General features: G+C 50.3%; 2 protein-coding genes across 4 annotated transcripts in view; both read right to left on the bottom strand.

Moving 5' to 3' along the window:
• LOC146702423 (NLR family CARD domain-containing protein 3-like) overlaps positions 1-8,113 on the bottom strand; it is a 36,916-nt gene extending 28,803 nt beyond the window's left edge. The window contains exons 1-4 of the mRNA XM_085468924.1: positions 7,468-8,113; positions 3,947-3,999; positions 3,535-3,819; positions 202-2,077 (exon numbers count right to left, since the gene is read on the bottom strand). Of these exons, the coding sequence (XP_085325050.1) occupies positions 202-2,077; positions 3,535-3,819; positions 3,947-3,992 (2,207 nt within the window). The 5' untranslated portion in view covers positions 3,993-3,999; positions 7,468-8,113. The remainder of the gene's footprint in view (positions 1-201; positions 2,078-3,534; positions 3,820-3,946; positions 4,000-7,467) is intronic.
• Positions 8,114-8,185: 72 nt separating this feature from the next.
• Positions 8,186-23,816, bottom strand: part of kmt2ca (lysine (K)-specific methyltransferase 2Ca) — a 49,941-nt gene continuing 34,310 nt past the window's right edge. For all 3 annotated transcript variants that reach the window (XM_085469035.1, XM_085469037.1, XM_085469036.1), the window contains 33 exons: positions 23,632-23,743; positions 23,115-23,522; positions 22,908-23,019; positions 22,752-22,818; positions 22,604-22,667; positions 21,778-22,010; positions 21,210-21,629; positions 20,786-20,893; positions 16,605-17,513; positions 16,214-16,474; positions 15,932-16,132; positions 15,693-15,854; positions 15,469-15,604; positions 15,203-15,326; positions 14,940-15,115; positions 14,748-14,860; positions 14,530-14,667; positions 14,394-14,439; positions 14,206-14,321; positions 14,032-14,130; positions 13,565-13,777; positions 13,357-13,484; positions 12,961-13,156; positions 12,667-12,876; positions 12,208-12,587; positions 11,776-11,888; positions 11,493-11,629; positions 11,292-11,419; positions 10,892-11,093; positions 10,693-10,809; positions 10,429-10,502; positions 9,214-9,322; positions 8,186-9,141 (listed from right to left, as the gene is read on the bottom strand). In XM_085469035.1, the coding sequence (XP_085325161.1) occupies positions 9,049-9,141; positions 9,214-9,322; positions 10,429-10,502; positions 10,693-10,809; positions 10,892-11,093; positions 11,292-11,419; positions 11,493-11,629; positions 11,776-11,888; positions 12,208-12,587; positions 12,667-12,876; positions 12,961-13,156; positions 13,357-13,484; positions 13,565-13,777; positions 14,032-14,130; positions 14,206-14,321; positions 14,394-14,439; positions 14,530-14,667; positions 14,748-14,860; positions 14,940-15,115; positions 15,203-15,326; positions 15,469-15,604; positions 15,693-15,854; positions 15,932-16,132; positions 16,214-16,474; positions 16,605-17,513; positions 20,786-20,893; positions 21,210-21,629; positions 21,778-22,010; positions 22,604-22,667; positions 22,752-22,818; positions 22,908-23,019; positions 23,115-23,522; positions 23,632-23,743 (6,105 nt within the window). In that variant the 3' untranslated portion in view covers positions 8,186-9,048. The remainder of the gene's footprint in view (positions 9,142-9,213; positions 9,323-10,428; positions 10,503-10,692; positions 10,810-10,891; positions 11,094-11,291; positions 11,420-11,492; positions 11,630-11,775; positions 11,889-12,207; positions 12,588-12,666; positions 12,877-12,960; positions 13,157-13,356; positions 13,485-13,564; positions 13,778-14,031; positions 14,131-14,205; positions 14,322-14,393; positions 14,440-14,529; positions 14,668-14,747; positions 14,861-14,939; positions 15,116-15,202; positions 15,327-15,468; positions 15,605-15,692; positions 15,855-15,931; positions 16,133-16,213; positions 16,475-16,604; positions 17,514-20,785; positions 20,894-21,209; positions 21,630-21,777; positions 22,011-22,603; positions 22,668-22,751; positions 22,819-22,907; positions 23,020-23,114; positions 23,523-23,631; positions 23,744-23,816) is intronic.

The raw sequence follows: 23,816 nt of genomic DNA, 5'->3' as shown, positions 1-23,816 counted from the left end.
GGTCATAAATGACATATTGTTATAATTACACAAAATGTGTTCTAAACCCCAAACTGTTATTGGTATACTGACTTTTAGGACCTCCAAGCTTTGGAAGTCCTTGGAGGCCTTGGATTTACTTGTAAGTCTTTCTTTTTACCTTTCGTTGTCAGACACAACGCAGGAACACACATGTGCATAGAGACAGAGATCTGCACTTACCGAGCCTTTCTGCAGTTCCTCACAGCTGGAATTAATCTGCGTTGTCCATCCACCGATGTGTTGTACTTCTTTAGGTCCAACTCATCCAGAACGTCCTCTGACATCTGCAGCATGAAGGCCAGAGCTGAGCAGTGGATCTCAGAGAGTTTCTTTGATCTGTTCTCTGACTTCAGGAACTCTTGGATCTCCTGATGTACTGAGAGGTCGTTCATCTCCATCAGACAGTGGAAGATGTTGATGCTTCTGTCAGGAGAGATTTTATCACTGTTCATCTTCTTCAGACTCTTAATGACTCTCTGGATGTTTCCTGGACTGCTCTCTGTCTGACCCAGCAGACCTCCTAAGAGTCTCTGGTTGGACTCCAGACAGAGGCCATGAAGGAAGCGGACAAACAGGTCCAGGTGGCCATTTTTACTCTGGAGGGATTTCTCCATGACTCTCTTGAGAAACAGACACTCGGATGAAACTTCATCATCATCATCATCATCATCAACATCAGATAAAGAATCAAATAGATAATCCTTACAGTCTTTCCCCACAAAGTTCTCCAGCACCTCTGTTTTATGTTCCCAGTCTTTTCCCAGGAACTCTTCCAGCACGTCTGTCTTTCTGTTGGTGAAACAGTGGAACATGTAGACTGCAGCTAGAAACTCCTGAATGCTCAGATGGACAAAGCAGTAGACTGTTTCTGAAAACATGTCATACTCATCAGCTTTAAAGATCTGTGTGAACAATCCTGAGTACACTGAGGCTGCTCTGATATCGATGCCACACTCTGTCAGGTCTGATTCATAGAAGATCAGGTTTCCTTTCTGCAGCTGATCAAAAGCCAGTTTTCCCAGAGACTCAATCATCTTCCTGCTCTCTGGACTCCAGTGTGGATCTATGGCTTTATCACACTTGATGTTCTTTGTTTTTAGGTGAAATAGCACAAGGCGTAGGTAGAGCTCTGTGAGAGTCTTAGGCAGATCTTCGCTCTCTTTGTTCTTCACGACAAACTCCAGAACTGTAGCAGTGATCCAGCAGAAGACTGGGATGTGGCACATGATGTGGAGGCTTCGTGATGTCTTGATGTGGGAGATGATCCTGCTGGCCTGCTCCTCATCTCTGAATCTCTTCCTGAAGTACTCCTCCTTCTGTGGGTCAGTGAACCCTCTGACCTCTGTCACCAAGCCAACACAGTCAGGAGGGATCTGATTGGCTGCTGCAGGTCGTGTGGTTATCCAGAGGCGAGCAGAGGGAAGCAGTTTCCCCCTGATGAGGTTTATCAGCAGCACATCCACTGAGGTGGACTTTCTAGGGTCAGTCAGGATTGTAGTTTTGTGGAAGTCCAGAGGAGGTCGACACTCATCCAGACCATCAAAGATGAACACAACCTGGAAGTCTTCAAAGCTGCAGATTCCTGCTTCTTTGGTTTCAGTAAAGAAGTGATGAACAAGTTCCACCAAGCTGAACTTTTCCTCTTTCAGCAGATTCAGCTCTCTGAAAGTGAATGGAAACATGAACTGGATGTCCTGGTTGGCTTTGCCTTCAGCCCAGTCCAGAGTGAACTTCTGTGTTAGGACTGTTTTCCCAATGCCAGCCACTCCCATTGTCAGAACTGTTCTTACTGGTGCTTTTCTTCCAGGTGGGAGTTTAAAGATGTCTTCTTGTCTGATTGTTGTTTCTGGTCTGTCTGGTTTTCTGGATGCTGTTTCAATCTGTCTGACCTCATGTTCATCATTGACCTCTGCAGTCTCTCCCTCTGTGATGTAGAGCTCTGTGTAGATCTCATTCAAAAGGGTTGGGTTTCCTGCTTTAGGGATCCCCTCAAACACACACTGGAACTTCTGTTTCAGGTTTGAATTGAGTTTGAGGTGACAGGCCTGAAGAGTCTCTGGATGAAACAAAAACTGTCAATAAGATCATTGCCTGTAGAGTGGTCTGTACAGTATGAGGAAAAAGTTATTCAACTGCATCTATATGTGAATGTGACTTAAACCCAAGTCTACGGTTATGAAGTTATGACTTCGAGCTAAACTGATTTATTATAACTCATAAACAAATCACTGTGACACACTTATCCCTGGAGTCATTCAAACAAAACTCAGTGTAGGTTAGAAGTTCATGAACCAACAAAAACTTCAGTCAACAGTTAAAAAGCTGGAGTCCAGACAACAAAGCCAGATAACTGCATTGGTTAGAGCTGCAGTGACTTATCAAACAAAGAAATATCCTCAAACATTTTGAGTTTTTTATTTTTAGGGTCTTTTAATGCATTTACTATTTTCTTAGCATAGAGATTACACTTTACAGTTGGTAGAAGCTGTTAAATAAGGGAATCAGGATGATTCTTCCTTTACACATCAGCACAGAGGACAAGCGAGGACCCCAGGCCCTCCCTTTATTATTAGCAGAGACATAAGAACCAAAGCAAGGTTGACAGTCTGGCCAACAAACAGCTTGAGTTGAACAGCACCCAACCAGGATTGTTTATTCTTTTAAGACCTTGTCATTCACTCATACCAGATACAGCTATCATGTTAGCAATTAGAAAGAGAGACTAGTAAAAGCTGAGGAAGGTGGTCATTCAGCACATGTTCCCACATACGACACTGTGACGGTTTGTTTAGGTCTTCAGGGTCTGATGGAGTAAATCCTTCCTCTCAGGGTGAGTCAGGTCTCTCTCCTGACAATGAATTTTTTACCATTAACAAATTAGTTATGTCACAAACCACACAAAGTAAACTCTCTAACAATCCATCCACCATCTTCCATTTATCTGGGTCAGGCCCCCCAAAAAAGGGAGATGGGCCCATCCTCCTGAGAGCTAACCACCTGCAGGAGCCACCGTAGGGGTCAGGTGCAATTTGTGTTGGGCAGGGTCCAGGAGCGGAGACCCTGGCGGACTGACTCCCGATTACCAAAATTAGTGATTGGGATATGGAATTAACCCTCTAACCATCAAATGGAAATAATCCAATTTCAGTGTCTGAAACGAGGAAACTACTGGGTAACTACTGGCTTCTTGATTTTCACGTTTTTCAGCTCATTCATGAGGAGGTTCATGTGTTTTCACCAACCACAAAGACACAATTTTCATATCAGTGTCTTTGCAGATAACAAACGTGGATCAATCAAAAAGCAACAAACTTTAAATGAGATACAGAAATGTCCAGAGAAATGTAGCTCTGAAGAGAAAAGAGGATTTGTAATTAAAATATTAAGTAAAGGGTTCAATATATTCACAACAGAAAAAAACCTTTATTTACAGTTAAACACACACACAGTTAAATCTCTCAGAATTGAAGTAAACTGAGCAATAAAACCATCATAACAACAAACAGAGCTCACCTGGCTGCGCAGATGGCTCAAAAGACAAATGCAGCTCAGAGGAGAGAGTCGGATCTATGGTCTGAAGATGTCTGATCATTATCCTGGAGGCAGTTCCTCCTTTTTTCTTTACTGTGTCAATCAAGTCACGAGCCTTATCTGCTGTGACCGAGTTCCCCTCCACTATTGATGCTTTCTCCAGATCATTCAGGACACGGTCCGTTACCAGAGCCTCCAGGAGCTGTGTGACGATTTCTTTTGAAACCCTCCAAACAAAGCTGCACCGTACCCTGCTGAGCTCATCCTCTACAGGAAAAAAGAGACATAATAAGCATGCATCCTACCTCACTCTTTGAAGGAAATGACAGCTACGATTGGTCAGTTTGAGCTTTGTGTGTTTCTGTGTTAATGTCCTAAAATACTGAGCTCCTACCTGCGGATGGAGCTGATAAAGCTGGCTGGTCTGGTTCAGACTCCATCTTTGATCTATGACAGAATGCGGTACAGTGAATCAGGATCAGCTGGTCTCATATCACTTATTGCAACACATCATAGCACCCCGGTTTCTGATGGAATCTTCTGTTTACACACTGCAGTGAAGTTATAGCACTGAGAAAACCTGCGGCTGATGTAGAATTACCAGTACTGGCTAGAAATATTTGGGTTCACCTCAACAAACAGGTCATGTTAGAAGCAGTTTCTTGGATTAAGGCTGGACTCTGTTCTATTTTCTCTTTCTCTCTTTCTCTCTTTCTCTGTTTCTCTTGTTGAGAGGCAGCGAACAGGGGTGGGTATACTTTTATATATATGGCCCCAGCTCTGTGTTTGGATATTGGGTTTCTCCAGAGGATGAGGAAGTTTTTTCCCTGGACCAATTAACGGGTCCTCATTGTTGGTTTTGCTTTGTACCACAAACAATAGTTCAGAATACTCAGCCATCTTGGAGTCCCTGAAAGGTGTTTGGGATCTACCGGATGTGAACCCAACTGATGTTCGGGTATTTGTAATCGTATCACAAGACCTGCAGCTCTACACCTTGTACACTCAGCAAGTGAAGCTTGGTTTTCACTTGCTACCTAGGGGTGAGATGGACCAGATGGTGGAGAAGGCCTGGCCCATTCAAACATACGAGTGTCAGCTGGGAGCATCTGGCAGAGGTCCCAGTCTGGAAGAGCTCCAAGCTTTAACAGCATTTTAAGGGAGTTTAGGGACACTGAATCCTGATGTACCATCTTCCAAATGTGGTATCTAACCGGGGCCGTTTTTCCATTCTCAAGTATGCAAGTCCATTCTTCATAAGTTCACATGGGAGTCCAGGCTTTCCGAGAATGCAGCACAATCATTCTACAATTGGAGCAGCGGTGTACTTCATGACATCAGGAGTTTTTACTGCCGCCCCCTCTGAACTGTGATTAATATTTGGAATGGAAATTACACATGATGTAGTTAAATCTTTTTTTTTTTTTAAGTGACTTTGACAAAATTGGCTTTTCTGTATTGTCTGTTTCATAATGTCTAATAAACTTCATACAGTTAAACACAATCACTACATGACTGAAAAACAAGCTTAATCCATCTTAATAAACATAGTACACATGTATGCCTGAAACAAACAGGTGAGACGTTAGAACGCTTTTATTTCTATTTTAGTAAACACTCAAACCTACAGCACACAGCTGCTGGGGTTTGGAAGAGAACTGAACAAATATTTCAAATATAATGTGATCATTGTTGGAGCACTTTTCAGGATCTCCACGTATTACCATGCTGTTTTTGTTCCCAGGGAAAATGTTTCCTCGTGAATTTTTAGTGTTAGATTAAATTCAGTTAGCTGTTTAAATAAGAACAGAACATTTTACATCAGGGGATATGACAGAAATATACTGACAGCTCTCCAAGTATGATGTCAATATTAACCCTGGAGAACCCATGGGGTCCAGATGAACACATTCAACTTTTGGGGAGGTAGAATGGGAGGCAGAGCCTTCAGTTTTCAGGCCCCTCTTCTGTGGAACCAGCTTCCAGTTTGGATTCAGGAGACAGACACTATCTCTACTTTCAAGATTAGGCTTCAAACTTTCCTTTTTGCTAAAGCATATAGTTAGGGCTGGACCAGGTGACCCTGGATCCTCCCTTAGTTATGCTGCATTAGACGTAGGCTGCCGGGGACTCCCATGATGCACTGGGTGTTTCTTCTTCACTCATGTATTAACAGACCTCTCTGCATTGAATCATATCTGTTATTAATCTCTGTCTCTCTTCCACAGCATGTCTTTATCCTGTCTTCCTTCTCTCACCCCAACCAATCGCAGCAGATGGCCCCGCCCCTCCCTGAGCCTGGTTCTGCTGGAGGTTTCTTCCTGTTAAAAGGGAGTTTTTCCTTCCCACTGTCGCCAAAGTGCTTGCTCATAGGGGGTCATATGATTGTTGGGTTTCTCTCTGAATCTATTATTGTAGAGTGGGCCGTACAATATAAAGCACATTGAGGCGACTGTTGTTCTTGTTATTTCAGGCTTTATAAATAGAACTGAATTGAAAATGATTTGCAGTCACCTAGAGGACCATGAACCCCTCTGTACCCCAAAGTATTCTGCAGTCTAAGGCGAGGTCATCTGTCCTACAGCTAACTTGGGACAGCAACAGGAAAAGTGATGGAAAATGGAGGGATGGATATTTGTATTTAATATATAAAAACTGAATTTAAACTTTCAGATTTTAATGAGCGCATCTTGAACTAACCCTCAAATAAAATATAAGATTTGTGTCACACAAGGCAACTCAAGAGTCTGATGTGACTGTTCCTGAGTTTAAATCTGAAGGTTTTGCCATCAGCACTGAACGCTGGAACAACCTGCTCGAGGACAAAAGCCTGTCAGCATCAGCTGCTTGCTTTGAATCAGCTCTGCTCTCCTATGTGGACATCTGCCCTGTTGTGACTCAAAAACCTAAATCAAACTCAGTGAGTGTCAGTCATATTCAGTAGAGTTTGTTTCTTCCCATTTTAGTTTGAGAAAATATTTTAATCAACAAACTTTACGTTTCGATGTTGGTTTTATGGGACTTTTTATTCCACTTAGCTTTGCTCTAAATCCTAAAGGCAGGATAAGAAGACCCGAGCTGTGGGGGAATATTTTAGAAGGCTTTTCCATGACTTTGGTAGAAAACAGCCTGATGTGGAGGAGAACTGATGAGGGCTGAGAAGTGAAGCTTAGACAGTTGGACTATTTCACAGTGTGAGGCTGGACGTGGGAGACATTCATCTGCTCTCCAGCAGCCTGAAAGCGGACTGCAGACACAGGCTGTTACATCGTTCACACATCAGTGTGTCAGATAAAGAAGAACCTCAGAGGGGAAGTGACGTGTGTGTCTCTGCTGCTGATCCAGAGTAACTTCTCCTTTATTCAGACTTCCTGTGACTGACGTTTGTCTCTAACATCCTGAAGCGTGCAGTACACACACAGAAGTCACTTTGACAAAGCTCGGCATCTTTAGAGAGCTTTGATGCTGATTCACTCACATCAGCAGGTCACTCCACTGGATGGAAAACACAGCATTAATGAACATGTCCTCCTGTAAAGGACACTTCAGTGTCTCCTCTGCTAAAGGAGGCAATAAAGGAAGCACTGAAGCTCCTTCCTTTAGTTTTTGAGACTTCAAATGGCTCCATCCGTGGCTGCAGAGACTTCAGGTCTATTCAGCTGTTATCTGCTTTTAGAGGGGCGGAGTCTTTATCAGCACATGTTATTAACCTGACCAGTGGGTGGAGCCCACAGGTTTTATGACTTGTTGTATCCTGAGGGGTGTGAGGTTAATGTGTCAGTGAGGCGTAGCCTTCACACATAAATGCTGTACACATACAGAGATTCATGCAACGCCTTTACTTTTGAGTTATATTTACATGTTCAAAATACAACTATCCAAAAGCACCATGGTAACGGATTCTGAACAGCTCACCTGGTCAGGAGCAGGCGATGTGCAGCGTGCTGGTGGGATAAACCCGCCTCTGTCTCAGAGAGAAGAAGATCCTGATTTCCTCATCTTGGTCATCAGCTGCTGGATCTGTGCTCCGCCCCTGTCCATTTACAGGAGTCAGATGACTACATAAGAGGAAGTGTGCGTCTTGGAGACATGAGCGCTCTCAGGTGACGATGTCTGAGCTGTATTTGATCATCAAACCTGTAAAATTGTTTCTCTGACTCCAGCTTCAGCCCACAACCTCAGAGCTCCTGCTCACCCTCACAGACCATGAAATGCCCCCGGATCCACCCAGGCAACAGTAAACCAGCTGTTGACCCACAGGAAGTGAGGAAACAGGAAACATGGCGCTGATGTGACAAGAGAATCTTACAGAACCAGAGGTGCCGATTTCTGCTGAAACTTCATGGCTCTAAAGGCGGCGCCGTCACGTCTTGTTCTTCACTTTTCTGACGCCTTTCATGTTTCCACACTGCTGCACGCACCCACCCACCCCCACTCGGTCTGTACAAACACAACTCCAGCTTTCATCACAGGAGGGCATGAAGCCCGCTTACACAACCAGGCATCACAGGAAACAGAGCCAGTCGTTACGAAACACATTAAGTCCCAACGACAGCTCACACAGCAAATACACTGAAACACTGAGGTGGTCATGTGACTGTTGCTATGCACACAGAACAGAATGAGGCGAGAGCAACATGTAAAATATTTTATTTTTCTGTAAATGATTCTAAATCAGAGTCACCATATTTCCCAAAAACAAACATCTTCATCGTCACGGTTACGTCCAGTAATAATAAAAAAGGCTTCGTGTCGTCTCTGTACACATCAGCAGTCTCCTATGTACACGGCAGCGGGACTCGGCGCCTGAAGGCCGCGGTGACGCCTGCCCGACTCGCTTCACAGTCCGTCCAATCGGGATGCGGTGCCGGGTCAGCAACACAAACTGTACTTGAAACGCTGCAGCTGATCGGCGGTGGTGAGGATGGTGGAGGGCTTCTTAAACTCTGTGTGCAATTCTCTCATCTATGGTACACGTATTTACACACCGCCACGCCGGACCTCGAACGCACCGCAGGTTTAGAAAATAGCTTCATTCAGTAATAAATACAAAAAAACTCTTATTTTACAGGAAATTAACAAATGGAGGTGGGCGGGGCAGGAGTGGGGTGGGCGGGGCCAGGGAATAAAGTCTCTATTTTTCTTGTTTTTGTGTTTTAGTGCAAGTTAAAGACAACACATTCTCTGATCTCAAATTTACATCTGTGCTCATTTTTACACACAATATACACAGAGGACCAGCCTCTTTAAGCCCCGCCCACTCTCCAACACAGCTACGCCCTCAGAAACAAGCTTCTGACCCCACCCATGCGCATATATAACCCCCACCCTGACCTGTTATCCCCATCATCAATATTATTATCATTACTTGTGTTATCAAAGCAATCACTTTCATTATTATCACTGTGTTGATATGAAGTTAAGCTCCGCCCACAGGGGAGGCGATCGACAGAGAGCGAGCTGCCTGTGTGTGTGTGTGTGTGTGTGTGTGTGTGTTCAGTTCATCCATTTGCGGCAGTTGACGGCTCCGCAGTGACACGGGATCTTATGCTGATCGTCCTCCAGGTCGAACTTGTAGTCGTAGCACAGCTGGAGGGGGAGGGGCAGTAATCAGTAACCACACACGCTCTGAGATGCTGACTGATGGAGGGCGGGCCTTACCTCTTCTCCTCTCTGGATGCGTCTGCAGGAGCTGATGATGATCTTGTTCTCCTTCTCCACAGTCACCACCTCAGTGATACAGTTGGGAGCACATGAGTGGTTGATGTACCTGCCAATCACACACAGAGGCGGGTCTTTCACAGGTCAACAGACCAATCAACACTATTAAAAATTCCTGCACCCTGCTGGGATCCTTCATCAGGTTTTCACTTTGAGCTCTCTGAGTTTATCAGAACTCGGCTGGTTCAGGTATTTATCAATGCAGAGCCACCTGAGCAGCCGCCCCCCCCGAACACACCTGAACTTGGACTTGGGGCAGCCAAATATCCCAGAATGCATTTAGTCTGAAACTCAAACGTGGGGATGTCGGAAGAGAGCGGATAAAAATTTGGGACCGTGACATAAATAAAGTTTTAATGAATGTTGATAAGTAAATTTCAAATATCTGCTCGACTTATCAGGACATCACATCTGTAAGAAGTGCTCTGCTCTTTCAGAGACGTCCATTACCCCACCAGCTGTCAGCTGACCGAGAGGTCAAGGGTCACTAGGGCCAGTGAGAACGCCTCACTTCCGGCACAATAACACACGAGGTATACACGTCACCAAGATAACATGTTAACGTTTGGTTTATTCCCGAGCGGCTCATCGCATGTGACTTTCTTACATCACGTGTGATTTCCACTGCAAACATGAATCAGTTAAATTCAGAGGGGCAGTAAAAACACTGGAGCTGAGCTGTGATGTCATCACGTCACGCCTCAGCGGTTTGTGTCCTGGAGCGAGGACACTTTCAGGTGTGTTTTCCCAACACCATGAGCACTCAGAGCGAGGGCGGAGCTGCGACCCTTCCACAGCCCCGCCCTCACCTGTGAGCACCAGATGAAAGGAAAGTTTCCTCTGAGGAGTGTCTGAGCGCTCCACGACAGGTGAGGAGCTCAAATTGAGCTGCTGCTCACCCACAGCTTTAAACACCAGAACACCTGATGCGTCCCAGGAGAGGTGTTTCAAGTCCAACTGGGCAGAGACCCCAGGTGGACACACACACACCTCTTTACGATAGCCTCCTACTACATCTGAACATCAGGACTGTTTGATCACCTCCTTGCTGAAACAGCAGGGGGCGCTCACCTGAGCGTCTGTACAGGAAGGGCTCATTGGGTCAGGTGTGTGCAGGTCTGAGATCAGCACTGAACCGGTCTGAGCTGGACTCACCTGGCGGGTCCCCCGGTGATGGTGGCGTCGATCACATAGTCGTTGTCGATCCGGAACATGTACACGCCGCGATTCTGCACACAGACACACAACACGAGTGAAAGACATGACCCTCTGGAGGTGAGACGTGCAGGCCCCACCCCCTTCACACAGATGTCACTGACTGTTTATGTTTGTGTGACATGTGAACGAACCAATCAGACGACAGCTTTCAGTCGACGTGACTCCGATCTGAACATCAGAAGTCGCAGACCTGTGTGTTACCTGTGATTCGTACAGCCTCTCCTTGCGATTGGCTACTTCACTCCTGATGATGGTCCCGATGTATTCGATGACCATGGTGCACTTCTCGATGTCTCTGGCAGCGTACAGTCCGAGACCCTGCGAGCACACACACAAACACAGTCAGCTTCCTGTCCTGCGTTGGCGGTCAAGTGTTCGGGCTGTGCTGCAGGTGACCCACCTGGATGCGGGAGCGTGCCAGGTACACATTGCTCTTCCACTCAGCCTTCATGCGGCGGTACTGCGAGGACTTGGAGTGGCGTCCCTGGTGAGCGCCGGCCACGGACTCGCCCGGAGACAGAGAGATGACGCCGGGGACGAGGCCCACGATGGAGCCCACCGAGCCCTGACACCTGGGGGCGATGCTGGCCAGCAGGTAGGGTCTGAGGGGGGAGAGGAGGGCGTCAGGCAGCTGTGGGTGCGCTTTACAGAAACCTGTGACGGAGGCCTGAGCAGATCTCTGTCCCAGCCACACTGACGATGTCACAACACAATGCAGAGCAGCTACACTTTGCCCCACCCGCCCGCCACTTCCATCAGCAGCTTGACACAAAGTGACATCATTGCTTCAGAGCACGTACCTTTTGGCCTGACAGGCTTTGGGTTCGGAACGGGCGGAGCCTGACGGGTTGAAGGCCAGAGGCCACTCCATGAGGGGGTTCCTGCCGTAACGAAAGGTGTAACGCTCACAGGCCTCCACGCCAGGTAACTGAAACACACAGAGAACAGGTGAGTCTGGGTCCCTGTTTGAAGGTGTGTGTGTGTGTGTGTGCTGGACGTACAGACTCTATGATTCGGGTCACCGCAGACGTGGTCAGACCAAACAGATCTTCTCCTTTCAGGTAAACTGGGAACAGCTTCAGAGTCCCGCTGGAGGTCCTCATCTGGGAGACGGGATCCAGGATCTGATCCCACACAGCTGCACGCACACACACACACACACACACACACACGCACACACACACACACACACACACACACACACACACTTTGGTTCATCGCCGTGCTCCTGAGGAGCAGCAGTGCTTCTGATGACAGTTGTGCAGACACACAGGTGATGGTTACCTTTGGGCGTGGGTCCGGTCAGAATGAGGTCATCGTGTCCTTTCTCCACCACCTTAACCTTGAACAGCGGCTGCCCCTCCTCCTCCTCGATGTAGCACATGTACTTACAGCGTCTGCGGAGCACGAGCAGAGAGCCATCAGACCGACCAATCACTGCTGACGTCTACCTGTGATCAGACCAATCACTGCAGAGGGAGGTAAACACCCTCTCACACTGTGGTTGGTAATCCGACACCTCCATCACTACTCTGTGTCAGACCGCCTTCTTCCTGTTGCAACCTTTCACAGTAAGAGCTCCTAACATAAACATCTTCCTGCAGATCTAAACTTTGTCTTCCATCAGAGAAAAGTGGGCAGTGTGATGTAGCACAGCGGTGGGCGTGGCAACCGCACATTGATTCTGATTGATAATCTGCACGCTGCTGCTCTTACCTGTTGCTGTGGCGCATGCTCCAGTAGATACGGTTAGCATGGTAACCGACGGGGAAGATGGCCGTCTCGTTGTGGAAGGTTCTCATCTGCTGTGGGAGGAGCCTGCCGATGGCACGGAACAGCAGGCTGCCGACCCTGAAGGTGTGCTGCCGCTCACCACGCTGCACCACGGCTGCGATCTGGCGCGCCTCGTCCCGCTGCACGAACACTCGGCGGAACACCGCGAAGCATCGCAGCTCTGAGTCGTACGGGTCAGAGGCCGTCACAGCCGCCGGGTCAGGGGCAGAGCTGGGAGTGGAGGAGGGTGAGCTGCCGCAGGACCTGTCCCCGGTGAGAGGAACCATCCTGGGTTTATGGAGGTGGCAGAGCATGGTCTTATCCTGGAGAAGAGAGGAGGTGCAGGGTGAGGAGGAGTGCCCGGTGGGCGTGAGCTCAGGTGTAACTCGGCCTTGCGCTTACCTTGAAGAAGGTGCACTGGGCCTGCGATGCGCAGGTGAAGTGGTAGGTGTTGGTGCAGCGGAGGCGGTTGCAGCCGCTCGTGGCGCCGGTCTGCTGGCAGTGAGCGCAGCGCAGCGTCAGTCCTCGCCTCAAAGCCAGCTCCACGTTGATGAGCGCACCCGCCTGAGTCTCGTACACCTCGCTGGACCACAGGGCGCAGTTAAGGTGCACCTGGGACACAAACACATGGACGACAGGTGAATGGGCCGCACCGCGCCGCCACCGGAGACTCAGAGCAGAGAGCGGCGCACTCACCCACAGATCCAAGTCCAGGTTCAGGAGCCTGGCCGGTCCGTCTGTCTGGCCATCGCCCTGCTGGTGACAGAAGCAGCACCTGCGCTGGTCTCTGGGTAATGGTTCTGGACGAAGACACGCCCCCAGGTTCTTCAACAGCTCATCCACTTCATCCTGTGTTGGCAAGGCAACCGCCTCATTAGAGATGCAAGTACCCCTGCGTGAAAAAGAGAAAGATTACTGATGACAGAACATCCAGGTCTGATAACGCGCAGCTGAGGGCGTCGTGGTGCCACGTGCACTTGCACAGGCTGTTATCCTCAAACACAGTGGTCATTGCTGGAGCAGAGGCTCCGCCCCTTCCCCCACAGGTGCCAAAAACTAGTAGGTGAGGTTCAAATGAGGTCCCTAACATACCTGCTCAGTGTGATGTTAACACTCCAGCGTCGCCAGCGGGAACTCTTCATCCTCTTTCCATGGCACGATGACAGCGAGTCCTCCTCACCTGGGACTGCCCGGGGGCGGGGCTTCAACTTTACCTTCACCTGTAAGCCGGTCAAATAGTCAGTCTTCAAATCAATGACCTGACTCAGTACAATGTTAGTTCACAGGTAACCACGCCCACCTTGAGGCTGTCCATGCGAGGCCTGGTCTCCATGGTGATGGCAGAGGCAGATGGGAAGAAGAGAGGTGGGGTGGAGGAGGATGTCGGGGGAGGCGAGGAGGGAGCACGGGGGAGGGCGTGGACGGCAATGGAGGACATGTTGTTGGTGTACTGGTGCTGCACCCTGGTGGGAGGGGGGCACTCGGAGCCGGAGAGCAGGACAGGGACTGCAGACTGACAGCGGGACAGGTGTTAAAGCGGTGCATTGTGGGAAATCTACCTGAACTCCTGACCCCAGACTAAACTGCACCAGGGGAACAACCAACCAAGGAGAAGAAAACAACAAAACACACACCCACCCCCCACAGCAGCCAATCGTAACAGCTACCACTATGATTGTAACTAAACCATTGTCTGTGCCTAATCTCAGCGCCAAACACATCAGCCAAATGAAGGCTGGGACACCTGCGGTGTGGGCGGGGCCTCACCTTGGTGCCTGCAGACCTGCTCTGGAGGTCGTTGGTGTAGAGGGTGGAGCAGTTGGGACTGCAGAAGAGCAAGCTGGAGCCGGGTCCGGACTGACCCTCCTGTAACACACACACAGAGGGTGACTTCCTGTCCACTGTGAGGTCACTCTGACCGTCTCCTCTGAGGCGTCTAACCTGTTTGAGCTCCCTGACAATGCGGACTCCGTTTCCCAGCAACACCTTGCAGTAGCTGCAGCACTGAGGCCTGGTGGTGGCAGCGCCGCCCTGCTGGCTGAAGTCCATTCTGACACCTGTAGACACGGATAGATATGAACAGACGCACAGGTGTGTGCGTGCGTGAGTGTGCGAGTGTGTGTGCAGACCTGTGTTTCCTGTAGCGGCCGCTCTCTGTTTTGTGGCGGATGAACCCTGTGAACACATCAAACAGCTGTCAGTCACCTGGAGAGACGCTCAGCGCCGACAGCGATGAAACAATGCTGCGGGGTGCAGCGATCTCACCTGCATCAGCGGCACCTGCACGCTCGCCAGCAGGGCCAGAGAGCTCTGCTCGGGACCGGACGCTCGGCTCAGCTGGTAGTTCACAGGGACGGGGACCCGCAGCAGCTCCGCCACCGCCGCCATCACTCCTGGAACGTTCTGGAAACAGAGGGTCACAGCAATGACGACCAGGGGGAGGGGCTACTGATACATCAACATTAATAGCAAGAGATGTTTACCTGGGCTGCAGTGGGGTTCAGGGTTATTGCTATGGTAACCAGGTCTGTGTTCGAGCAGGAAGGAAGTCCCTGATGGTTGGTCTCAGTCTTCACTTCCTGTTTGACTGCAGAGCCTGCACACAGGTGAGCAACAGGTGAGCATCAGTCAGAACAGACAGGCGGCATTTTCCAGTCACGCTGTGGCTGACTCACCTTTCCCCCAAGCACAGGGGATCATGGGTAGTGTAGGCGACGGGCAGGGTGAGGGAGGCTCCAGCTTGATGAAGGACAGGTCGGGGTACCGGCTGATCTCTATGTCCGCCACGCTCTCCGGAGACGACGATGGAACGTAGCTGTCGGGGTCATCTTGCTCTGACGAGTCCTGGACCCTGAGGATGAGAAATCACAAAGAAAAGTCAGCACGACTCAAGACGACGACGAGGCATTTGGCTTCACATCTGAGGGGCGGGGCTAACCTGAGCTCCTCCTGGTTGTTGTGGGGTGGGGTTGGGAGGGAGGCAGGCACATCCACTGTCCTGGAGGGATGGTTTAAATTGAGAAGCTCCTCCCCTTTCAGCTTCAGAGCAGACACACCTTTCACTGAGGTAGAAACAGGAGGAAGAGATCAGCTGTTGCTCTCGTGCAGCTGTCAGGTGTCCACATACTTACGGCCACACTGTCACAGCTGCACAGGCTAACCTGTGCCTGTCAGACAAAGAAGAGGGTCAAATAAGCCTCTCACCATCCTGCTCGCCGACCTCCTTCCTGGTCAGCTCCTCTGTCGTGGCGAAACCGTTCACCAGTTTCTGCCTGGCAACAGGAGGCGGCGTCGGTGGCAGGGAGGCCGGAGGAGTGGGGGGGTTACTGAGGTTGTTCTGCTGGAGGAGCAGACAGGAAGTGATGTAAAATTAAACAGCAGTACCACACCATTACTAAAGTATTACCTCAGTACCCATGCAGCGGTACCTTGTATATGAGCTGGGAGTAGTAGTCGGTGACTCCATCCAGGCAGGCGTTGCCGAAGGAGCCGCTCAGCCTGGAGTCTCGGCCCAGAGAGGAACTGCCGTATGGGGGGAACAGACTGAGATCCACCCCCAGGACCGGCTCCATGAGGGGCAGCACTGCCAGCTGTTGATGGAGGGGAGAGGTTTAAACTTTCAGACATCTGCTTCCTGCTCAGTAAACAGGAGGAGGCGGGGCTCTACCTGTCTGAGGTGTGTCACCACTGGGTCAGAGGAGGAAGAGGTGGAGCAGGATTGGAGTAGCTTCTCCTCCTCCTCCTTCTTCTTCCTTTTGTACTTGGGAGGAGCTCGGTCTTTGTCGGGCCGGGCGGGTCTCTTGCAGCGTTGCGTCTTCTTCCTGCCGAAGGCGTCCAGCAGCTCTGAGGCAGGACCGTCCCTCACCACCTGGAGGTGGAGCACATGATCAGCTTTTTTAACTAAAAGGTCACATGACATTCCATTTGTCTGCCCTGGCCACCTCCTCACCATGTTGCCATGGGAACCAGGTGCATCTTCCTCTTCAGATCGACAGCCGTCGCTGGACAGCTGTCGCCGGGCGATAGGCGGAGCTTGGGTGATGGGCGATGGCGTGTTGGCAGGGGAGGTCTTGTCCCTTAGCAGGTGTCTGAGCAGCTCCTTACCTGCATCGCCTGCCTGATGAGGAGACGTGGGGGAGAACGGCTCTGCCCGGCCCTCCTCCATCTTCACCACCCTGGCTCCACAGGCTGCGGCCTCCTCGCGCTCCTCCTGCAGAGAGACCCAGGAAAGTGACACACAATACCATAGTTCATCCACTATCACAGCATCACTACAGTATCACAGCATCACTACAGTACCACTGCAGCACAAGTGGGATGAAGTGTGAAAACAAGCGCACCTTGACCTTCAGCAGAGCTGCAGACAGGGGCCCTCTCTGGCACTCTGAGCCCAGCCCGGAGGCTCTCTGCTGGGCTGCAGAGATGATGGACAGCTGCCTCTCCAGCTCTGATGATGGGGCCAGACCAGAGAGGGAGGAGCTCTGAGGGAAAGACAGCTCTGATTGGTCCATGCTGCCAAAGGTGGGTGTGGAGCACGCAGTGTCAGAGACAGCAGGGGTGGGAGGGGCAGTGAGGTCATCCGATTGCGAGGACAGTGGCGTCCTGGCCCCCCCTCCTCCTGTGGCTTCCTCCCCGTCCTTCTTCCTACTCCTCTTCTTATTCGGTTTATTGTCCGGGATGATGTCAGAATACAGCTGGATGAGGGAGGCGGGGCCACCAGAGGAGGAGCAGGGGAAGGAAGTGGCCAGAGGAGTGGAGGGAGAGGAAGAGGAGGAGTCGTGTCCGAATAGATGTCCCTGCCCTGCCGGATGGGAGGAGGGCATTCCTGCTGCTCCTATCCCAGCTGGGTGTGCCTGCCCTGGGGCTGAGGGTCCTGTGAGGCCAGGCAGCCTCGGCCTGGTCTGGAGGCTGGAAGGAGCCACGTTCATGGGGGGTTCACCTGTTGGAACAGGGGGCGCTCCAGGGAGTAGAGGCCTCGCCGTGAAGCCTTGGCGGAGGCCCGCCTGCAGGGGAAAGGTCACTGCCATCTGGCTGTGGTGCTGAGGTCGAGGTCTGGAGGTCTGGAGGAAGTCCTGGGGCAGCTCGGAGCTGAAAAAGGGCATCTGAGACAAACCGTCCCCTCCAGGGGCAGGACCCGCTGTCGGTCCCACCTGAGGACCCGACGGAGTTGCGGCAGGAGGCACGGAGGCCCCCAAGAGGCTCTGCTGCTCCAGCTCCAGTCTCTGCTGCAGGACGCGGTGACGCTCCACCTGGAAGCACATCAACAGGATTCATGAGCAGGAGGCGGCTGCAGACACCTCTGACCTTTAACCCCTGACAACCATGCTTTATTCATACACACAACAATTACATACTCATGTGGTCTAATCTGTTCTCGTGGATGTAACCAGGCCTCCAGACTCCTTCTTACCGTAACCCACATTTCTAACATTGACACCTCTGCTGGAGCTCCTTGCTCCCTCCTTGTCTACCATTCAACCATCTTCAAGTTTGACTCTCCTCCAAGGATCGGATGTACCAATAAGGATTCAATCTGTCTGTCAGCTCCACCCTCTTCCCACTGTCCTCGTTAAAAGCCGTCAGACCTCATTGGCCCCCATTATCATCACTATTACTCGTTCCTTCATCATTGAAACCTGCCTCCTTTACTCCCATTCTTAAAAAGCCTGGTACAAATAAATTCATTTAGATATCCGATCTCCTCTTTGTTTCTTAAACTCTTGAGAAAACTGTCTCCTCTCGGCTTCACACACACGTCTCAGTAACAACAATAATCTCTATGAACAACTCCAGTCTGCTTTCCATCCACTTCACAGGGAACGACTATTCAAAACGACCAACGTCCTGATGGCAGCTGACTCCAGTTTCCTCGCCATCCTCCTCCTTCTTGAGCTGAGCCGTTGATTTCCCACACCATCCTCTGGAAAGACTGCCCTCCCTGCCTGGTTCACCTCACATCTCTCATATTCAATTTAAAGCTCACTCTTCAAGTTCATTTCCTGTTTCTGCCGGTGTTCCCCAGGGTTCAGTGTTGGGGCCTCTGTTATTCGTCACTGAAGTGCTTCCACATAAATATTAGCTTTCACTGCTACACAGCTGACACTCAGCTGTATGTTCCTTCCAAACCCAGTCTCACCCTTCCACCCATACCCTCTCTCCCTGCCTCAGTGAGGTTAAATCATGGCTCTCCTCCAGTGTCTCACACTCAGCAGTAATACAGGGAGTGCAGAATTATTAGGCAAATGAGTATTTTGTCCACATCATCCTCTTCATGCATGTTGTCTTACTCCAAGCTGTATAGGCTCGAAAGCCTACTACCAATTAAGCATATTAGGTGATGTGCATCTCTGTAATGAGAAGGGGTGTGGTCTAATGACATCAACACCCTATATCAGGTGTGCATAATTATTAGGCAACGTCCTTTCCTTTGGCAAAATGGGTCAAAAGAAGGACTTGACAGGCTCAGAAAAGTCAAAAATAGTGAGATATCTTGCAGAGGGATGCAGCAGTCTCAAAATTGCAAAGCTTCTGAAGCGTGATCATCGAACAATCAAGCGTTTCATTCAAAATAGTCAACAGGGTCGCAAGAAGCGTGTGGAAAAACCAAGGTGCAAAATAACTGCCCATGAACTGAGAAAAGTCAAGCGTGCAGCTGCCAAGATGCCACTTGCCACCAGTTTGGCCATATTTCAGAGCTGCAACATCACTGGAGTGCCCAAAAGCACAAGGTGTGCAATACTCAGAGACATGGCCAAGGTAAGAAAGGCTGAAAGACGACCACCACTGAACAAGACACACAAGCTGAAACGTCAAGACTGGGCCAAGAAATATCTCAAGACTGGTTTTTCTAAGGTTTTATGGACTGATGAAATGAGAGGGAGTCTTGATGGGCCAGATGGATGGGCCCGTGGCTGGATTGGTAAAGGGCAGAGAGCTCCAGTCCCACTCAGACGCCAGCAAGGTGGAGGTGGAGTACTGGTTTGGGCTGGTATCATCAAAGATGAGCTTGTGGGGCCTTTTCGGGTTGAGGATGGAGTCAAGCTCAACTCCCAGTCCTACTGCCAGTTTCTGGAAGACACCTTCTTCAAGCAGTGGTACAGGAAGAAGTCTGCATCCTTCAAGAAAAACATGATTTTCATGCAGGACAATGCTCCATCACACGCGTCCAAGTACTCCACAGCGTGGCTGGCAAGAAAGGGTATAAAAGAAGAAAAACTAATGACATGGCCTCCTTGTTCACCTGATCTGAACCCCATTGAGAACCTGTGGTCCATCATCAAATGTGAGATTTACAAGGAGGGAAAACAGTACACCTCTCTGAACAGTGTCTGGGAGGCTGTGGTTGCTGCTGCACGCAATGTTGATGGTGAACAGATCAAAACACTGACAGAATCCATGGATGGCAGGCTTTTGAGTGTCCTTGCAAAGAAAGGTGGCTATATTGGTCGCTGATTTGTTTTTGTTTTGTTTTTGAATGTCAGAAATGTATATTTGTGAATGTGGAGATGTTATATTGGTGTCACTGGTAAAAATAAATAATTGAAATGGGTATATATTTGTTTTTTGTTAAGTTGCCTAATAATTATGCACAGTAATAGTCACCTGCACACACAGATATCCCCCTAAAATAGCTCAAACTAAAAACAAACTAAAAACTACTTCCACAAACATTCAGCTTTGATATTAATGAGTTTTTTGGGTTCACTGAGAACATGGTTGTTGTTCAATAATAAAACTATTCCTCAAAAATACAACTTGCCTAATAATTCTGCACTTCCTGTAAAACTGAAGCTTGTCAGCACAGGTTACAGGTTTTCCATTAATACTGACAACACCTCCACCCCCCCTCAGGGTAACAGTCTGGGTGTCCTCCTCGACAGCACTTCCTCCTTTCCTCGCCCCACATGCTGCTCCTATCCTCGTCACTTCTCAGATACTGTAATTCTGATTTCTCGCGATCATAACTCGCACAGCCTCCAGAGAGCGCATCACCCTCTTCTTCATCAGCTGCACTGACTGTAGATGCTCGAGTCTCCTTCACTTGACGTGTATCCACAACCTGGTCCCTCCCTACTTGTGTGATTTACTCCACATTTACTCCCTCTCATTCACCGATGTCTTCACCTCATTGTTCCCGTCTCACCACTAAGAGGAACAGAGCTTTCAGCTGCTCTGCTCCCCGACTTTGGGATTCACCTCCTCCTGAACTCAGTGATACTGGCTCTCTTCCCTTATTAGAGTCTAAACCCATCTGCTTAAACTGGTTTACTCTCTTTAACACCGACTCCAGTCTAATGCTCTGAGTGTGTTTGAGGAAACACACTGCGCTCCGTCTCACTCCTCTTTACATTTAACTCTTCCTGGTTCCTAACCAGGGCGTGCTCCAGCTGTGAGAGCATGAACGTCTTCATGTTGTGGGTAAACAGAAACTTGAGGAGTCAGAGGGGACGCGCTCTATGAGGAGGAGCTCTGCTGACTGAGGCCCAGCTTGCTCTGCTCCTCCTCCTCCGTGATGTTTTACCTCCTGCATGAGCTGAACTCGCTGCCTCTCCTGCTGCTCCCTCAGCCTCTCCCTCCTCTCCCTCTCCTGGAAACCCTCGCTGAACGGGTTGTTGTCGTCAAACTTGACCTGTGGAGGAGGCGGAGTCAGAGGGGTTAGCCAGCGCCCAGGAGCAGCCTAAGCTCACATGAAGCAGTGTTACTGCAGGGTCCCCCCCTCATTGGCTTTTCTAATACAGATGTTCAGAGATACATAAAAGTTGGACTGACAAATCCAGATGTGGACCGGCATTAGACTGAACTTCCTGTGGGGTCTCCTGTGCTGATGGAGGTATGAGGGCTCAAACATATGGAGATAATCCCCCCCTCCCCATCTGATTTATGATGCGAGTCTGGTTCTGGATCAGGTCTAGATCACAGTGGGGTGCAGCAGCCATGTTTGTTACCTGAGGGGCAGGGCCAGCTCCATCCACTGTGGCTCCATTGGGACCTCCGGTGGGGCCTCGGGAGGCGGCAGTAAAGCCTGCCGTCTGAGCTGCGAGGCCCGGCACTATAGCAGAGGGCGCCTGGGTGTGTGGGGGTACTTGCGGGCTGTTGGGTAGGGCGGCGGGGAGTTGAGGGGGTTGATGAGGCGGCATCCTCTGCCCCATCACCCCTGGAGCCCCACCCCCTGGAGTCCAACCGGGAGGCACATTTGGGAGACGGGCCGGTGCGGGGCCGCCCGGGTGGGGTTGCAGGGGCACGATGGGCTGTGAGAGCAGCTTCTGAGGGAGTGGGGGTGCCGGTTGCTGCTGCAGACCCCTCTGAGGATGTTTGGTCCGGTAGTCCTCGATGAGCTCGGCGTGGTCCTTCTGCTGCTTCCGGATCTGGACACAGAGAAGAAGCATTCACTGTGGATACACCGGCCCCTGAAAACGGTCCCTTACAGGTTTCACTGGCTGCCCCCGGCCGGCCTCTACCTTCAGTTCAGTCTGATAATCTGGATTTATTCTGCACTGGGATCAGCTCCGTTACCTGCTCTAGCTGCTTCTGGACCACTCCCTGCTGCTCGCTGATGTAGCGTAGCTGGGCGGCGTCCTCCTCTGCGAAGACACGGCCCGCCTTCTTGGCCGTTCTCTGTTTGGCTGACAGAGCCTTCTTGGTCTTGCGGTGAGCAGCGATCTTATCCTCCAGGAGGCGCTGCTGCATCTGCAGGAGCTGCTGCGTCTCTCCGAGCCAGTCCTCGTACTGCGGCCGCTTGGGCTCATCTGGGAAAAGAAGGAGTCAGAATTCAGTGATGAGGAGAAGAAGGAATCTGACTTCGCTCATATGTGGCTGAGAAGAAACAGCAGCATGCGATCAAAGAGAAACTTTGAGCGCATGCTGCTGTTTCTGCTGTCTGCACAGGCTCCAGGAAGAACTGAACTTTAAACGTTTACACGCAGGCGTAAACTGATCAGAGCTCATCAATGAGCTCCTGGTCTTTCTCCTCTGTGCCTGATCCTCTTCATCGTGTTGGTTGTGTTTGAATTGGAGATTAGAAAGTGTGGATATGAAGGTTATTATAGGTCATTTAAACTGAATTAGCACATTTCTACTCTGAGCACTCAAAGCACTTTATACAACTTGCCTCATTCATCGATCCTACAAGCACACGTTTCTAACGTTCAAGAACAACTCGGGGTTAGACACTGCTCTCTCTACTGAGCTGCAGCCACCCAGGTAAAACACACAGTCACTCCAGTCATTTTTAATGCAACAAAGATTCTGTGACCGTATAAAGCTCTCCCCGGGCTTTGTGTTAGAACCACTGCTCTGAATGTACCTGTTCAAGCTGCTCTGATTGGTTTCTGATACTCACTGCTGAACCCGGGGCCAAAGCTCGGGGGGTTGGGTTGCACCAGCTGAGGGGTCACCGTCCCCTCCTGACACAGAGAAAGACCGCAGACATGTTAGAGAAATGCTCTGTCCTGTGTGGTCAGTTACTGTGTCCGAGTCCTTCAACATACCTGTAATACCAGGTGTGGAGGCTGAGGGGGGACCTCGGGACCTGGGGCTGCTGGAGGCTGCTGGAACCTGACGCGCACACAGACAAAGACTTCAAATGAAGTTGAGAGAGGGAACGTTCACAGAGAACACTGAGGTCAGAGGTCAGAAGGTCATACCTGTTGATGACCACGGGATTCAGGCCCAGGTTTCCCTGAGACATCACTTTGTTTATGCCTTTCAAAGCCACCATCTTTGCCTTCATGATGGGGTCTGTAATGGAATCAAAGTCTGCAGGACAAAACAAGAACACGAGTTCAGCAGGGGCTTCATGAGAAAGACAGTCCAATGGTGCTTCAGGGGGAGTTTCAGGATTCTGGACTTACCCACACCAAGGAACGCAGAGTCTGTGGTGGAGCGCTGTCTGATCAGGGCCTGCATCTGTTTCTGTTGCTGCTGCTCCTGCCGCTCTTGGTCCAGGAGGTCCTGCAAAAGAAGCGGCTGCTCCTCCAGAAGCAGAGGCCTTTGTTTGTTCTGGTTCTGGACCTGGGTCTGAGCAAAGGTACCCTGGGTCTGGCTCTGCGTGGAGGTCCCCATATGTGGAGGTTCGGTCTGAGTGGTAAGGAGGAGGTGAGGAGGCTGGAGAGGCAGTGGGTGAGGCGGGCCTTGGGGGGCCTGAGGAGGCAGACTGGTGTGAGGAGACACTGAGACAGCCTGAGGGTGGGGGGTGAGTTGAGGCGAGGATGAGGGGGGCCCAAAAGGCCTCTGCTGCTGCTGGAAGACAGGCTGTTGTCCTGGGAGAGGAAGAGCAATCAGAAACAGTTCTTCCATTTCAAATCTGCTGATTAGACCAACGATTGGTCGATAACACGAGGGGGGCAGGTCAGGCTTGTGTTTGTTTACCTGTGGTCACAGGGGGCTGAACTCTGGATACCATGCCCATGGATGGCACCTGCTCCTGGGGCTTGATGGATGACAAAGCCCCTGAAACAGAACCGGAGTCCTCCAGCTTCTCCTGGAGGCAGTGGTGGGTTATTTATTATGTTCTCTTTATTGAACTAATTATTGATTAATATTTATTATTGATA

This window comes from Copadichromis virginalis, linkage group LG9 (assembly GCF_057382275.1).
Source record: "Copadichromis virginalis isolate Kocher_CV1m ecotype Utaka linkage group LG9, C_Virginalis_male_GT1.1, whole genome shotgun sequence".
Lineage (NCBI taxonomy): Eukaryota > Metazoa > Chordata > Actinopteri > Cichliformes > Cichlidae > Copadichromis > Copadichromis virginalis.
The sequence above is the reverse complement of the archived record's forward strand: the minus strand, read 5'-3'. Positions and strand labels throughout refer to the sequence as shown.